The 16,178-nt window shown below is 38.3% G+C and overlaps 1 protein-coding gene across 1 annotated transcript; it reads right to left on the bottom strand.

Annotated features, from left to right (window-relative positions):
* Positions 1 to 892: 892 nt before the first annotated feature.
* LOC108701825 (mucin-13-like) lies at positions 893 to 16,178 on the bottom strand. Its single transcript, XM_041577026.1, has 12 exons — positions 16,071 to 16,178; positions 14,673 to 15,074; positions 13,397 to 13,531; positions 12,046 to 12,146; positions 10,980 to 11,038; positions 9,335 to 9,492; positions 7,229 to 7,366; positions 5,155 to 5,272; positions 4,926 to 4,963; positions 4,414 to 4,501; positions 3,044 to 3,236; positions 893 to 2,144 (listed from the first exon to the last, which is right to left on the bottom strand). Exons 1-12 carry the CDS (start codon positions 16,132 to 16,134, stop codon positions 2,103 to 2,105), a joined length of 1,536 nt encoding a protein of 511 aa, XP_041432960.1. The 5' UTR covers positions 16,135 to 16,178; the 3' UTR covers positions 893 to 2,102.

Raw genomic sequence — 16,178 nt, 5'->3', positions numbered from 1 at the left:
CCAGGCTTCACTGTGTAAAAAAAAGTGTAACATTTTTACATGTTTTTTCTTTGAGTGACTTCCATCAGAAGTAAAATAATGGCGGCAAATCTGGCATTCGCATGGCGTAATTTTACACACACCTGGATACAGTCGCCATTTATTTGACACAGCTTTTTACAGCGTTTATTCAGCTAATTTCATTTTACACAGCACAATAAATATGCCCCTATGTGTGACATTGGCTCAGGATAAGAGTGGCTGTTGATAGTGGAGCACAGGCAGATACCTGGCTTCGAAAATAGGAGATTAGGGCTCAGATTTGGGCTAATTTTGTTCATTTGACTGAACTTTAATAGACAGACCCAAATGGCAAAGCTAAATGTGAACTCCTCCAATTGCCCACGACCAGAAATGGAAATCAGACAAATCATTACAAAATCAGTAAAAACAATTATTAAAGAAAAAAGTACAACAAATAACAACAATAAAATAGCAAGAGAGACAGACCTTTCATAACAAACGCTCATGCGATTTAAATTCATTTTTATATTGTTAGTTATTTCTGAGATATTAGCAGTTTTAGACAGTTTTACATTGCTAGGCTTTTGACTCATGAGCTCTTGTCAGTGTCAGTGAGGTTACTAGATAGTAAGCTCATGTTCATCCCTGTTCCACCTTCCTCTCCAAGTTCCACTGGATATGTTAGGTGGTGTTCTATCCGTAATGTAACTACCTTCTTCTGGGCACCGGACCCTCCCCCCATCCAGACGTGCGGTTTCTTTACCGCGTTTGCTGTGACGCGGTCTCTGGCAGGCCCTGAGGGAGAGCGGACCCTGGTGCAGTCGCACCCCCTGCTCCCCCGGTAGTTACGCCACTGTGTTCTATTAAAAATGACACAGTGATGCTGACATATTCAGAAATATATTTTTTCTTTATTTTGTAAAAAATAAAAATTGATATATCCCTTAGGCATCAATGATACACAGTAATTGTACAGAGAAGCAGGCGATAGTCATTCAGCCACTGACAGACTTAAAAATGGAGAGGAGGAAGAGTCCATCCCTTGGGGGGGTGTATCACAAATATACAACTAATTTGCCTCACAGAGGAGACATAGGGCTAAAGCAATAGGACATTATTTGCTCTCTTGTCCCCATTATAAGTTCTATGTAAAGCTATTAGCTCTCTGTCCTCTCTAGAACTCTCAGCCAAAGAATCACAGTAAGTTCCCTGAGAAATACATATACATAGGAGATGCAATAAATATAAAAATATATTTAATCAATCTGTCACACAGTAGACATTTTTTCCAGATATTACATTAATGGCAGACAGTTTCTTGGTGCAACCAACTGTTCCTGATAACATTCCAGGAGTGGAGCACGACTGAACTGTTTGTAGCAGGACAGTCACTACAAAATCATTAAACAGCTGCAAACATTTTGTGATATTTTTTATTTGAATAACAGTTACCCTTTAAAATGGCTCAGAGTAGGAAGACAAGGTGCAGCAATCAGCATGGAGAAATAAAAATATTATATTTTCAAAATTTAAATTTTTGGTTACATTTTAATATCAGATGTCACACTTGATTTTAAAAGACCCCAGAGGCAGTCCCCGGGTACTAGATACAGAGAGCACTTACATGATATATTTATTGTGCTAGACATGTCACAGCATTTCCTCACAGATTATTCAGAGTTTTATTATTGGCATAAAAAATAAATTAGTTATAAAAATAAGTAGGTTTCATACAGAAAGAATATTAATGGTGCCTCTTGATTTTCCAGAAGTGCAGGTCTGGGGAGTGAAGCTCCAGCATGATAGTAGGAATGTCACTTTTGTATTTGTTCCCTTTAAGTGCATGGCTATGTCTACTAAGCAGTGCTCCCATTGGGCATATCCCATGAACTATAGAGGAGGAGGAGGGGTTTGGCAAATACCAAAGGGGCTGCTGGAAGATGCCATAGACAGTCACTATTTACTGGGCTGGTGGGGGCTTTTTGTGCCTCTGTGTACTTGAAATGCCAGGGCCTATTTTGAATCCCAGCCCAGACCTGCAGAGGGGACTGGGATAAAAGAAAACCAAGATTTCTCATTAAGTCCAACCTGCACAGGTCTCAGTACCGTCTCTCCCTACTGGACATTTCATACCAGGGATCCTAAAAGAGAGGTAAAAAAGCATTTATGAGCACATTGTGGAAAAAGAACAGAGCTGGTAGCAAGCAATCACTACATTAATTACATTTCCAAATAACTTTCATTTAAAATAATCAGTGTCTTCATCGAATATTGATGCAGAAAAAAAAAAACAGTTTTTGGATAGAAATTTTATTTAAGGCTGTGGTCTCCTCTGAGCATGATGGAGCTCCTACCACAAGGTAAATTTCCTCTTTAAAATAACACAAATACTTTGTACTTCACACTAAACATTGATTTAAAGGCGAACAAGCCCTTTAATGTTATTTATTTGTATCATTTAACCTGACCCATGATTTAGCAATCTGCATGCTTAATAATAGACTTTGCGTTCTAGCGGGAGTGAGCGTCAAATTAACAGCAGAGAATATTGTGCCTATATTGAAAATCCTTGGAATATGACATTGCTGCAAAGGGTTCAGGCACCAATGAAACCACTTCATTATTTTTGTCTCTCCTCACTAGATAAATGATACTACCTTACTGCGGATTCCTATTAAGGGGGAAATTTACTAAAGGGCGAAGTGACTAACGCTGGTGAAAATTTGCCAACGTGACGTCATTTCAGAACTACGCCGATTTACTAATGGGCGCTGGCGTAAATTAAGTAGTGAAGGAGATAGACTCTAGCGCTACTTCGCACTCTAACGCAAGGCGTTGCTAGCATTGCTATCATAACTTCAAACTTCTTATCATATTATCGCTAGCGTAACTTTACAAGCGACAGGCTAATACCAAGGCAGAGCACCCCCAAACTCTCAGGGGTTTATTTTTGAGCATAAATGTTATGTTTCCATTAACTGAAGGATAAAACTGTTGTTAAAACTTGACAATATTTCCTTCTTTTTTTCTCTATACTCACGTCGTCGTAGTCTCGTTTAGGAGTTGGCCTTGGGTATTCATCAGTTGTGTCATATGGACTGGAACCTCTGTTCACATATCCCAGGTCTGTTTTGGCCTGGACTTTGGGGAAAAGATTCCCAGCCATCGGACTCTCCATGGTGTCCTTAGTAATTAATTGTGTCATTTCATTATCACGCTTCCTCCTGCTGGACCTGAGTGTAACAGAGAGGCAGATTCTGTATTTGTCTGTGCTACCCACGGGGACATACAAAGATCAATACAAATATAAATTTGCATATCTCTACCCATAATATGCAAATATTAAATATTCATTCCTGGTCATGTGTATATGTATTTACGAAGTATTTCATTAGAAAGTTTTTGTGCACCTTTCATCCCACCTGTCCCTAAGCTTTGCAGAAAAGTAGTATTTACGAGCATTGCTATATGTTGTGGAATATTTGGCTATATGTACTACCAACATGAAGGGGGTTATTTACTAAAATCCGAATTTATCTCATTGTCCCAATAAAAAAAGTTTGACCAAACTCCCATGCCAGATGTTGCCTTATTTATCAATAAATGAACTTGATATAATCAGTAAAAAACTCGAAAAAAATCAAGCGAAAACTTGAATCACACAATTTTTCAGCTTTACTCCTAAAAAGCTTGATTTTTGTTGAGTTTTTTTTCCTAAAAACCCTGAGAAAGTTGGATTTTCAGGCTAAACCCACAGAAGACCTCAATAAATTAAATTTGGGATAGGCGCCTCTCCCACTGGCTTCGAAAGGTCTGAGATGGAGGATTTTCGGATTTGAGCTTTTTGCAGCATCAGGGTATAATAAGTCGTTTTTTTTCCTCAACAAATTCAAGTTTTGCCCCAAAGAGCCCAACCAGAAAAATGCGAGGTTTAATAAATAACCCCGAAAGAAGACAGAGTTTGGGAAGGGATTTTAGCACAAATGTCTATAACTAAATTACTGGATTGATCATTTTTTGGTTTGTGCTTTTCTTTGATGATGAGATATAGTTAATATTTTATAGACAGAATATCAAAGGCTATTGTGATACTATATTCTAAAGTTAGTATAGGTATGGGTATATAGAATTTTAATTAAAAGTAGGGAGGGGTGTGTGTATGGATGCTGGGTTTTCATTTGGAGGGGTTGGACTTGATGGACTTTGTCTTTTTTCAACCCAATTTAACTATGTAACTATGTAACTAACTATTTAATTTGTAGGTATAACCTCATACATGGATAGGGGCCCATATCAATATATGATGCACATCTGTGGCATGTCCTTACAGTGTTCCTGCTATGAATGTGCCTGGTTATTTACTTATGGGTGGGCATGTTGCACTTCCACGTTTATCTACAGATCGCTTACCTCACAGACAGGCCAATAACTGTTCCAAGCAAAGCGATAACTACAGCTCCTGCAACAGATCCAACGATTACCAAGATCAGCAGGAAATCTGCAAGAAAGGGGAGATTTGGGATAAATGTGAACATGAGATCCCACAATGTGATGTCAGTGTTCTCAAACTAAAATACAGATAAAATAACTCTCTGTGTGAATGCTAGAGTACAAGAAGAGAGAGTGGCCCTCTCTGTGTCAGTGCTTAGGTATAGAGAAATGATTTGAGCTTGGTGTGAATATTTTAGGGCTGCTACAGTACAGAGAGAGAGAGAGGGAGGGGGGGGGAGTATTAGAGTACTGTGCAGACCCAGACTGGCAATCTGTGAGTTCTGGCAAATGCCAGAGGGACTGCTGTAAGCTGTCATGGACAGTCACTACTTATTGGACTTGTGGGGGAGTGTTTGGGCCTCTGTCCACCTGACATGCCAGGGCCTATTTTGATTCTCAGTCCAGACCTGGTACTGAGAAATAATACTCACTGTCTGCACATTCCGCCCCTGAGTAACCAAACTGGCATCTGCAAGAAAATAATATAGAAAACAACTAATTCCTTAGTTTATTCAGAATTGATACACGTAAAATAGACAGTCTTTTTTTTTTTTTTTACAAATTAATGTCCCCGAGCAACCAAGAATGTGAAGGTTACCAGCAGAGGATCACAGTCTCCTATGATGGATTCTTCAAAGATGTGTACAGGTGAGAACTTACTTTTCACAAATATCAGACTTTTTCTTATAACCTGGAAGGCAACCACAGTATGGAGGTTTTGTGAGGTCTGACCGTATACATTGCTCTCCAGGATCATTTCCACATTTGGGGTCACAGCCTGTGACAGAAGCATAAGGTTATACTCTGATAATGATACCTACCAAGTCTTGCAGAGAGCGCAGGGAGAGGAAAGATGTTTCAGGGCCCAACACAGGAGCAGTTGTTTGTACTAGATGGAGGGAGGGGAACTGTACAAGCAGGCAATAAAAGTAAGCAAGATGTAGAAAAGATGTCAACACTTAAGACAAGAAAGAGATGGTTGCACAAGGTGGTGACAGTAGACAATATGATTATAGAAGGTGTTAGGGCTTTTTTATTTTCACTAACTCAAGTAGTAGTGAGATTATTCTGAATCATATGAACATACTAATGGTCATTGGGAAGAATGATGGGGAACTCATTTATTACTAAGTTACGTTGGGGTAATGGGGTAGGACCTCACACAATTATTTTCAATAATGAGTACTTCTTTAGAGGTGTTAATTTCAGACATTACCATTACCTGGGCATAATGATTATTTGACAATTTGTTGGTTTTGGTATTGCGAGAGATATGACATGACATGGCTTTCAAAATCACTACTCTGATGATGAACAGGATTAATATGATCAGACAGATAAATCCAGCAATGTTAAGAATTGTAGACACAATAGAAACGACAAAACAAACTAGAAAGGGACCAAGGGTACTCTTTCCTAAAGTAACCTTCAATGCGAGTGATAGTGGAAACATGTTTTTCAATTGAGACAACAATCAGTTCTAATAAGGGTACAAACACCATCTTTAGCTAACATGAAGTCTAGGGCCATCCTATTCTGTAAAATTACCATTCTGGGATATCTTGGGTTTCACGCTTAGGACAGATGGAATTGTATTCTGGTTTGGTTAAATAAGATAAACTCGTGGTTGGGATAACTTGGCCAATTACACATCTACCGTTAGCTTTTAAGGGAAGTGAAGCATACGTTTTTTTACCACAAATTAAATAAAATTCACGAGGCATAAAAAAAATGTAATGTTGTTTTCAGCATAATCTGCACGTTTTGTATCTAGCTCTGGGAAACTGAGTAGGCCACTTTCATTTGTGTGCCTAAAGTTATTGATTCATTAAGATTTTAGTCTTTTAGTACTATTAGTGCTTCTAACCCAAACCTTTTCTGATCCAGCAAAAGTAGTTTGATTCTGATCTAGTTTGGACCCAGGAAGTTTGTTTACAGACTTATAATATCCTTGAGACACTGAGCTGTTTACATTAACTGTGTTCAATGTCCAGGATAGAGAAAATCAAGTGTTTATTCCTTACCCTATTAAAAACCCGTTGGAGGATTTTCCTACCAGAATTAATTATACAGTTCCTCATAATGACCCCAAAAGCCATTGTGTTCCTATGGCAATAGTCTGTCCATATGTTGATTAAGAGTATGAGATTAAAGAGTTTCTAAGGGAGGACCGATTAATGTTGAATCTGAGATAGTGGGTAAAGATGGAATAGTTAATATTGAATCTGAGATAGTGGGTAAAGATGGAAATAGTAAGAAGAAAATAGTAACAATAGGGCAAAATCGCATCAGAAGGACAAAAATGAAGGCAGTAAAATATCATATCTTTATTCCACAAGCTGTAGCCTTCCACTTGTTATTAAAGGTACACCATCAGTACCCACCAGCAGCCAAAGGACTGCACTACAACAGGAGTCCACCAATGAAAATCCTACCTGGTAAGCATATACCTGTCTCCCTGTATATACCACTCTCAATATTTGTTTCACAGAACAGATAATCAGACCAGTTCCCACTTTTCTAATATTTGATAGTATAATTTAATTGAGGGGAAAAATGGCCAATGATCTCCCAGTAGCAAGATGGCTAATGTAGTGCTGATAGGGAGTATTCTGCCTGGAACATTGTTTTGTAATGACCTGCTGGGAGGGTAAACCAAAAATGTATGTCCCCTTTAAACCCCAAAAGGTAGATAGATGTTAGGCAGGTGGGGGGATGTGAGGCAAGTTCTTACCTCTGCAAGATGTTATTGTCAGCTGTGAAGTGGAAGGGTAGTAGCCATCTTTGCAGGTACACACTGGGTTGGTATTTGTTTTGTTGATGCAATTTGTTGTAAGAATGTCACAATAATGCCCATCGCAGATATCTGATGCTGTTTGAAATAGAATACGACTGTTAATATGTGTGTAAGGTAGCAAATAGCCTAGGGGCCATGTGGCAGCAAGGAATAGGGCCAAACATTCAGGGACTAAACTCTTGAAGAAGCAAATACAGGAGGTTTACGACACCCATTTGGCACTGGTTAACAAGCAATTTGAACATGATATAAACATACGCATGTATCGGGGGCAAATATCTCCTGTGCCGTACCCGTGTTAACCCTTGATGTACCACCGACCTTTGGTGTGGGGGGAAACCTTCAGTAAAACACATGATGCAGAGAGTTACAATTCAATCACATTCTCTTTATTTGTCACGGTCTTCGGTAGAACAGCAGCACATTCACAGGGCTCAATCTCCCAGCCTTTTGCAGAACATTGCCTGTAACAGCACACTGCCAGGGGGACACGCTCACAAGCACCCCTCTTGGGCCCTGGCCATCTCAATCTGGATCAGCCTTTCAAAGCAGGTGCTTATATTTGAATTCCAGGCTTGGAGGCAATTTTTGGTTGCATAAAAAACAGTTGTTCTGCCAAACAGAGCCTCCTGTAGGCTGCCAGCCCACAGAGGGTTCTACCAAATAGCCAATCACAGCACTTACTTGACACCCCAGGAAGTTTTTCATGCTTGTGTTGCTCCCCAATCCTTTTTACAGTTGAATGTGGCTCATGGGTAAAAATAGGTTGGGGACCACTGTGCTAGAGTGTACTATTACACCACTAGGCCTCACACTACCTAGTCTAAGTATCTCTTCCAGGATGTAACTCTACTGCTGCAGTGCCCTCTGCTCATCTTGCTTCCCATGACGCATGTCTAAAAATCACTTCCTGAAACCTTCCATTTTATAACTTCCTATTCTGCACCCACTGAGGACTTTCCCTTACAACTGTTATCCTCTAGTGCCACCTAGTGGCCAACCTAAATTTATCACAAACATTTAAATTTACCCTATTACACACACATGAAAAAATTATTTAAGGGGATCCTTAGATAATTTTACTCCGGGGCCCAGTAATATCTAGTTATGCTGATTAATAAAATAGCAAGCCAGGGATTAACCAGCAGTCAACTGAAATAGGGGAGAGATTAATATTATGAGAGAGAGATAAATGCCAGGGATCAATATACCAAGGAATAAAACAGGCCATGCATTAATATACTGAGAGATAAAACAGGACAGGTATTAATATACAAAATAAAACAGGTCAGGGATAAATATACTGATATTAATATATATATATATATAATATATATATATATATAAAAAGCTATGGGTTGCTATTCTGAGAGATAAAACAGACCATGGTCCATGGATTAATATACTGAGAAATAAAACAGGCCAGGGATAAATGTACTGAGAGATAAAACAGGCCATGGATTAATTTACTGATATCTAAAACAGACCAGGGATTAATAGAATGAGAGATAAAATAGGCCAGGAATAAATATTCTTCCATTGACATACAGGACCTTAACAAGTCTGAGATGAATGATTTTCAGATTCTGGCTTTTTGCATCATCCGAGTATAATAAATCTCCTAAAATTTGAAATTTTTTTCCATGAAAAAGGCAGATCAGATAAATTTGAGTTTAGTAAATAGCCCCCTTCGAGATAAAACAGGTCATAGATTAATACACTGAGACATAACAGGTAACAGGTAATGGATTTAATAAACTGAGAGATAAAACATATCATGGGTTAATAAAGTGAAATATAATACAGGCCATGGATTAATACATAGAGAAATAACACAGGTAATGGATTAATATACTAGGCGAAAAAATAGGTCAGGGAATAATATGCATAGATAATATACTGGGAGATAAAGCAGGTCATTCGTGGTGTGCAATTTGGAACTGTCATGCAGAACTCTGGAGCATAAGGGGGTATGTTAAAAGTGTGCACATTACCAAAAAGAAATTAGTGGAGATGTGAAGGGAAGACCAGTGCAGTACTTACACTTATATTCTCCAAAACTTGCATTTTCATTATATTTAATTATTTCCTTCACCACCTCGTCTGCGCTTACTTTGCCAGGCTGAAACACATTGGCACATCTCACTTCCACTAACTGTCCAGATTTGGTGTTTCTTGTCTGGACTTTTGAGGGCTTTGCACTGGAAAATACAGTTACTAAATTATTGAAGGAACACAAACTGGAGAATCTAAGAACAGAAATGAAGGATGCTCCATAAAGGATGTCCTAATGTACTGGTGGTTAAAGGACAGGATCCTATTGTTGGGCCCCAACAGCCCTAGTCTGCCCCAATGAATTTGTGGCAGTACTGCCCCTACCCTATTTATAGTCTTTCCTTATATTAGGGCTGTCTGCTAGAAAACCCATAACCTGACTAAATGGAACATCCAGTCTTTTCAATATAACTAGTTGTACGCACTTTTGTTGCCCCCCCCTTAATAAGGAAGAACAGTTGCAATAACTATTTTTTATTGGATTTGTCAAAACAGGGATTCAGAGATTTTTCCAAAAGAAAGTTAAAGTTGAAAATTAAATAAAAGAAATAAATATTATTTTATGGATTTTCCAGCTGATTAAAATGAGGGGTCTGCCAATAGGGGTCTGTTTTACTGAAAATTTTTTGCAGATGAATTGACTGATATTGTCCCCCAACCTTCCTGGGACCTTGCAAATAGCTACCAATCACCAAATTGAAACCACTGAAAACAAACAATATAAAGCCAAAAAAAAAAAGAACAAAATTAAAACTAATGACCCTGACATTCAAAGCACTTCATAGCTCTGCCCCTCCCTACATCTCTGAACTCATCTCTATATACTCACCCAACCGATTACTACGCTCACCTACTGACCTGCTCCTCACCCTGGTGGAGCCATGCCACAAAAGGGACGGGGCCACATCACACGAGGGCAAGATGAGGAAGAAAAGTTTCCACCCGAGAGCAAAGCCTTTTCTTAAGGGTATTACAAATTACTGGCAGCTACATTGCTGGTAAATTTGAAATACCGGCCAAACCGGTAAAATACCGGCCCGGTGGCAACCCTAGCTGCACCCCTCCTCTGGAATTCTCTTCCACAGTCTGTATGACTTTCTCCCAACCTTTAAGCTTTCAAAAGATCTCTTAAAACACACTTTAAAGAAGCCTACCCTCACTCTATTTGGCTACCAAATACCACTTACAGTACCACATCTCTCACTCACTTAATCTGATGTTGCCCACTCCCATACTTTGTATCTCATCCCCTTCCCCTTTTCGATTGTAAGCTCTTTTGCACAGGACCTTCTTCACCTTTTGTACCAGTACTGGTTGTTGTATCACCGTATGTTCTACGTATGCAAGGTTGCCACCTTTTAAAAAAATAAAAAAAATCGGGCAGTTGTGGGAGCGGGAACTAAAGAGGCGGGTTTTGCCGCAAAAAGGGGTGGATCCTAGGGGGGATTGTGCCGAGGAAAGGGGCTTTATTTTCTTCTCAGACCTTCACATTCCCTCTTGGTTTTCACCTTCACATATCCCTCTTGGTTTCATTACTCTGCTGTCTAGATTGTTTGTGATGGAACAACCTCCCCCACCCTTATCATATTTAGCCAGAAACAATGATCAGATAATATCTAGTGTTGAATCTTACCTGATGTCTGCTATGATGGTGCCGAAATAATCATCATTATTTTCAAAGCAGCCCTTAAACTGCAGAGAAAAAGACATTTTATTGAACTATATTTCTTGTTACAGATATGTTCCACAGGTTAAATAACATCCACTACTACTATGTTATGCCTTATCTTGGTTTGTAGCTCTGGGGTATGTTACATATTACAGTTAACAACTGACTTTGGAGTATATTGAATACAACTGAATTGAAAATTCCCTGTTTCTGTCCATTGGTTCTGACCATAAACATAAAAAACATAATCAAAAATATTGCGAGTTTAGAAAACCTTGGGGGCAGATATGATGAGCTAAACACCTTTCTAACAGTGGGGTGGTAGTGCACCACCACCCAGCTGATTGCTTATGTCACAAATCAAATGGAATGCAAGGAGAAAAGGCTACAATGACAAAAAGTTTTGGTGATTAATACTCGAAAACAATACTGGGGCAAATTAAATAAAACCCCTTGATCTCTAGTCCAGGTTAAAATATAATTTTTTTTTCTTTACATTCTGAATGGAATTCAAACAACTGAAAATATAGAGAAAAATCTTTAAAATAGCATAATGGGATTTTGGACTTGCCTACTTTCTCCTAGACTTGTTTTATAGTCCAGCTGAAAAAAACAGTTCAGTACCAGGTACATGGATATGAAGGCTTGACAAACGTTAAGATGATAAACAAAATACTTTAAATCAAATTAATCTTGTGCATTCGTGGTCATATTCCCCCTGGAGTCCCAGGGGGTGGGCAATTATTGTTATTTTGGTATTATTTTATCTCAGACATAGAAGAAGTGTGAGCACTTCTCGGAGCTGCTCTGTCCATCCATATTGATATGGCAGTTACATAATGGAATCTGATCAGCTTGTTAGATAGGCTTTCCAGCACTTTATTTTGAATCATGTTGGCACTTATCAATGTAAAAACAAATAAATAAAAAGATTTTGCAGATTTAAAAAAAATGTAATAGAATCATCTTTCTGCACACAGTAATTGCAATTGCTTCAAAAAAGCACAGGTACCCAATAAAATCTACTTACAAATTTCACTACTTCATTATAAATATCAGTGTATTCTATTGATTCCTTTAGTGGATTAAAAGTTCTGTTCTTAAGTTCAAGCCTCCCATAGAAACTTTCTCCTGAAAAATAAAAGTTTGAGAAGAGAGTAGAGAAGTTTTGCAAAAAAGAGATTAAGTTACAATAAAAAAATGAGTAAAAGTTTTGCTTCAATATGGGAATTTGTTGTGGTTGTATTACCTAGAAAAAAATAACAGTCCTGTCCAGTTACTGCTGAGGTTCTAGAGTTCTACATTTTTCTATATTTATATTAAGGGGGTTACTTACTAAAATCTGAATGTATCTCATTATTTAAATTAAAATACCATGACCAAACACTGATTTTACCTTGCCTTTTACTTAAAAAAAGCTCAATTTAATAGGTTTGGGTAAAAAAAAACATAAAATCGAGCAAAAACCTGAATCGTATGATTTTTTCAGGGTTTCTTCTCGAATCACTCAAGGGTCCGATTTTACGGATAATTTCTGCGCAGACCACAGATACTGCCAAATAGGATAGGGGCCATTGACTTATATTCAATCTCGGCAGGTCTGAAAAAGGGGATTTTCGAATTTTGGATTTTTGCAACATCAGGCTTTAATAAATTTCGAAAAATTAAAGTTTTTTAAAAAAACTCGAAAATTAGAATTTTTCCCCAAAAAGCCCAACCAGATTAATTTGGAGTTTAGTAAATAATCCCCTTAATGTATAAGCTACATAATCAAATTTGCAAGTTTTCTTCCAAAACTTTTCAGATTTTTAAAAAGATAAAATTCATATTTTTTTACTTGTAGCAAAAAGAAACTCTTAGGGGCCGATTCACTAAGCTCGAGTGAAGGATTCGAATGAAAAATACTTCGAATTTCGAAGTATTTTTTGGGTACTTCGACCATCGAATGGGCTACTTCGACCTTCGACTACGACCTTCGACTTCGATTCGAACGATTCGAACTAAAAATCGTTCGACTATTCGACCATTCGATAGTCGAAGTACTTGCCCTTTAAAAAAAAACTTCGACCCCCTACTTCGGCAGCTAAAAGCTACCGAAGTCAATGTTAGCCTATGGGGAAGGGCCCCATAGGCTTGCTAACCTTTTTTTGATCGAAGGATTTTCGTTCAATCGTTGGATTAAAATCCTTCGATCGTTCGATCGCAGGATTAGCGCTAAATCCTTCGACTTCGATATTCGAAGTCCAAGGATTTCAATTCGAGGGTCGAATTTCGAAGTATTTTTTACTTCGAAATTCGACCCTTAGTGAATCTGCCCCTTAATATATACAAATCTGAATTTTGATGAATAGGGCTCTTAATCTCAGTGTTCAGTTTCTCACCAGTGGTGCAGGATAAGTTAGTTTTCTCGAAGTAATAATTCAGAGGACACTGGCATATGTAAGATTCAAAGAGCTGGATGCAGGTAGCAAAGGAATCCCCACAACTCGTTGCATTGCAAAACTGCTTAACTGGAACTATAATTAAAAAAAAATACAATAATTAATTACAATCATTTAAAAAAAATATGTATGTATATATAAAACAGACAAGTGATTGTAACACACTCCCAATATTGTAGAAAATGGCCCAGGTGCATCCAAGAGAAATGAATATCCACATTAAAAAAACGCCCGGAAACACTGAAGAAATCAGTGGTGCGCAAGCTGGCGGGGGGGCCCTGAGGGGGTGCGGCTGGCCCTGGCCCAATCGCACCCCCTGTTCCCCCGGTAGTTACGCCACTGGACTGTGCACCCAGGAAAGTGTGAACACTTGGACTATGGACACTGTGTGTATATATATATATATATATATATACACAAATACAAGATGTCCTCTGCACTCAACCCATTATCAATATACTTAAGACAGAGACATTTTGTGCATACTGCTACTGAAAAATGCCTTACCCTTTAAACAAAACAGGGATTGTTTGTCCATATATTGCAATATATTTAAGCTGGCCAACTACGTCAAAGTCATCCCATATCTGGCCAGTCCTACGCTCAATTTTCATCTGATTCATTAAGAATTCTATTGCTTCATTATGCATTTTACAAAGGGACTACGTTTTACCTGCAACTTACTTGCTGCTTTTAAAGGTATACTCCCAAACTTGGCTGCCCTTTTATTAGACACCAGTGGGATCACCTGACTATAGCTAAGATATATATATATATATATATATATATATATATATATATATATATATATATATATATATATATATATATATATATATATATATACAGGGATATCCAGTGTTCCAATTTTGGCTGAAAAAAATCTTGGGCTGGCTCCACCACGTGTTTCTGTCGTCACACAATAATTCTTAAAGCTACAAACCAAACAGGGTGAAGAAAGCCTAGGAAGCAGGTCTTTGCTGCAATTGACTTTATTAAGTTGTGCCACTACATGTTACAGGCCATGGCACAACGTAATACATTTAATTGCAGCAAAGACCTGCTTCTGAGGCTTTCTTCACTGTTTTTGGTTTATAGATTTGTATAGGAGTATGTAAGAGAATTAACCAACAGCGCCCCCCCCCCCCCATCCCAGCTAATAAATTGCACTGTACAAATTCATAGGGAACAATCAGAATCCACCCATTATTCTGACCTGTGGTTGTGGGTGCAGCTGTGGATGTAGTGATCTCAGGCTTAGCTGTGGTAGATTGATTACTTCCTCCTTCAGTTATGCCTGTTACAGTTGGTTTTGATTCCGGTGTTTCACTGACACTTGACCCAGTCACACTTGTAACTGAAACACTTGTTTTGATGGTACTTGACTGACTGACACTTGTTGCAGTACTTATTTCACTGGTACTTGACTGACTGACACTTGTTGCAGTATTTATTTCACTGGTACTTGACTGACTTCCGTTTGGTGCACTGGTTGTGCTACTTGTTTCACTGGTACTTGACTGACTTCCGTTTGGTGCACTGGTTGTGGTAATTGTTTCTGTGGTACTTGATTGACTCCCAGCTGACGTTTCTGTGGCAGCAGTACTTGGTTGCGATACTAAAATATCGATATGGATTGTTAAAAAAAAGTAAAAAATAAGACATTTTAGAAGAAGTGCTGGTAAAACTGCCGTTTCCTGCATCAGGGTGTTGCTACAAATCTTACTTTGTGCTAGAACGCCACTCCTGACTGGTATGATGGATAAACTCTTTCATAAGGAATATCTGCTCCACCCAAATTTTATGTCACACCAGAGAAAAGCCCACCAAGATATTTGTACATCTGTACATGTGTGTTGTGTTATAAATGTCAAGACTGGAGTCAAGACTTAAGAACAAACGTTGATTGTCTTGTCTTTGACTAATAGGACTCACTTTATCGTGCATTAGTCTTGGGCTTGTAGTCTTTTACTTCAGAGATCAACTAAAACTAATTTAAAAAGTCTGACATCATCATTATTTTTGCCATTTCATAACACATTTTATATTTTTGTCTCCCCTCATTCTGTTAACTTGGTCACATGTGGGGCCTACTAAGCCCCTCCCAGTATTGATTGCACTTTGGACCCCATATGCCTAACTGATCAGTAGAAGAAGACAACATGTTAATAAAAAATGTATAAACATATACTGTAATGTACGCAAATGTCTTTATTTTCTAGAAATAAAAATATTTTAAAATTTTTTTTTTATAAACATTAGCCCTTCCAGCACCCTAATAAAGTCTTCACTTTGGGACAAAATGAGACAAATATGTTTATATCAGCTGGCTGCTGTGTAGCTACACAATAATCATGAAAACAGCAATAAAAATATTGGTTCTATCAATAAATTGTGGCAAATCGAGGTGGAAATTTTTTTTTTGGAGTACAGGACAATGGACTGGACTTCTCTACCTTTTCACTCCATCTAAATAACAGAATAATTCCCCCACCCTCAGACTCAGAGGGGCCCATACAAATGTTGGCCCCAGGGCCACTGCATTGAGTCATTGTTACATTATCTCAGCTCTAACACTGTGAATTAGAGTGAAATTAGTACTGCGCTTTCTTACCAGTTTGGCCCATGGTGGTCAGGAATAGCCCGACCAATGCACTGATCAGCAAGTAAGTCCTCATGGCGATGATCCCTGCTGTGTTACCTCTCTACAAATGGGAAAGTC

Source organism: Xenopus laevis, chromosome 9_10L (genome assembly GCF_017654675.1).
Source record: "Xenopus laevis strain J_2021 chromosome 9_10L, Xenopus_laevis_v10.1, whole genome shotgun sequence".
Lineage (NCBI taxonomy): Eukaryota > Metazoa > Chordata > Amphibia > Anura > Pipidae > Xenopus > Xenopus laevis.
This window is presented reverse-complemented; position numbering and strand designations above follow the sequence as displayed.

Coding starts and splice junctions, on each gene's coding strand:
- LOC108701825 (XM_041577026.1), bottom strand. CDS start 16,134: ATGAGGACTTACTTGCTGATCAGTGCATTGGTCGGGCTATTCCTGACC. Junction 9,493..10,979: donor ACCATCATAGCAGACATCAG/GTAAGATTCAAC, acceptor TGTATTTTCCAG/TGCAAAGCCCTCAAAAGTCC. Junction 3,237..4,413: donor GTTATTGGCCTGTCTGTGAG/GTAAGCGATCTG, acceptor TGTTACACTCAG/GTCCAGCAGGAGGAAGCGTG.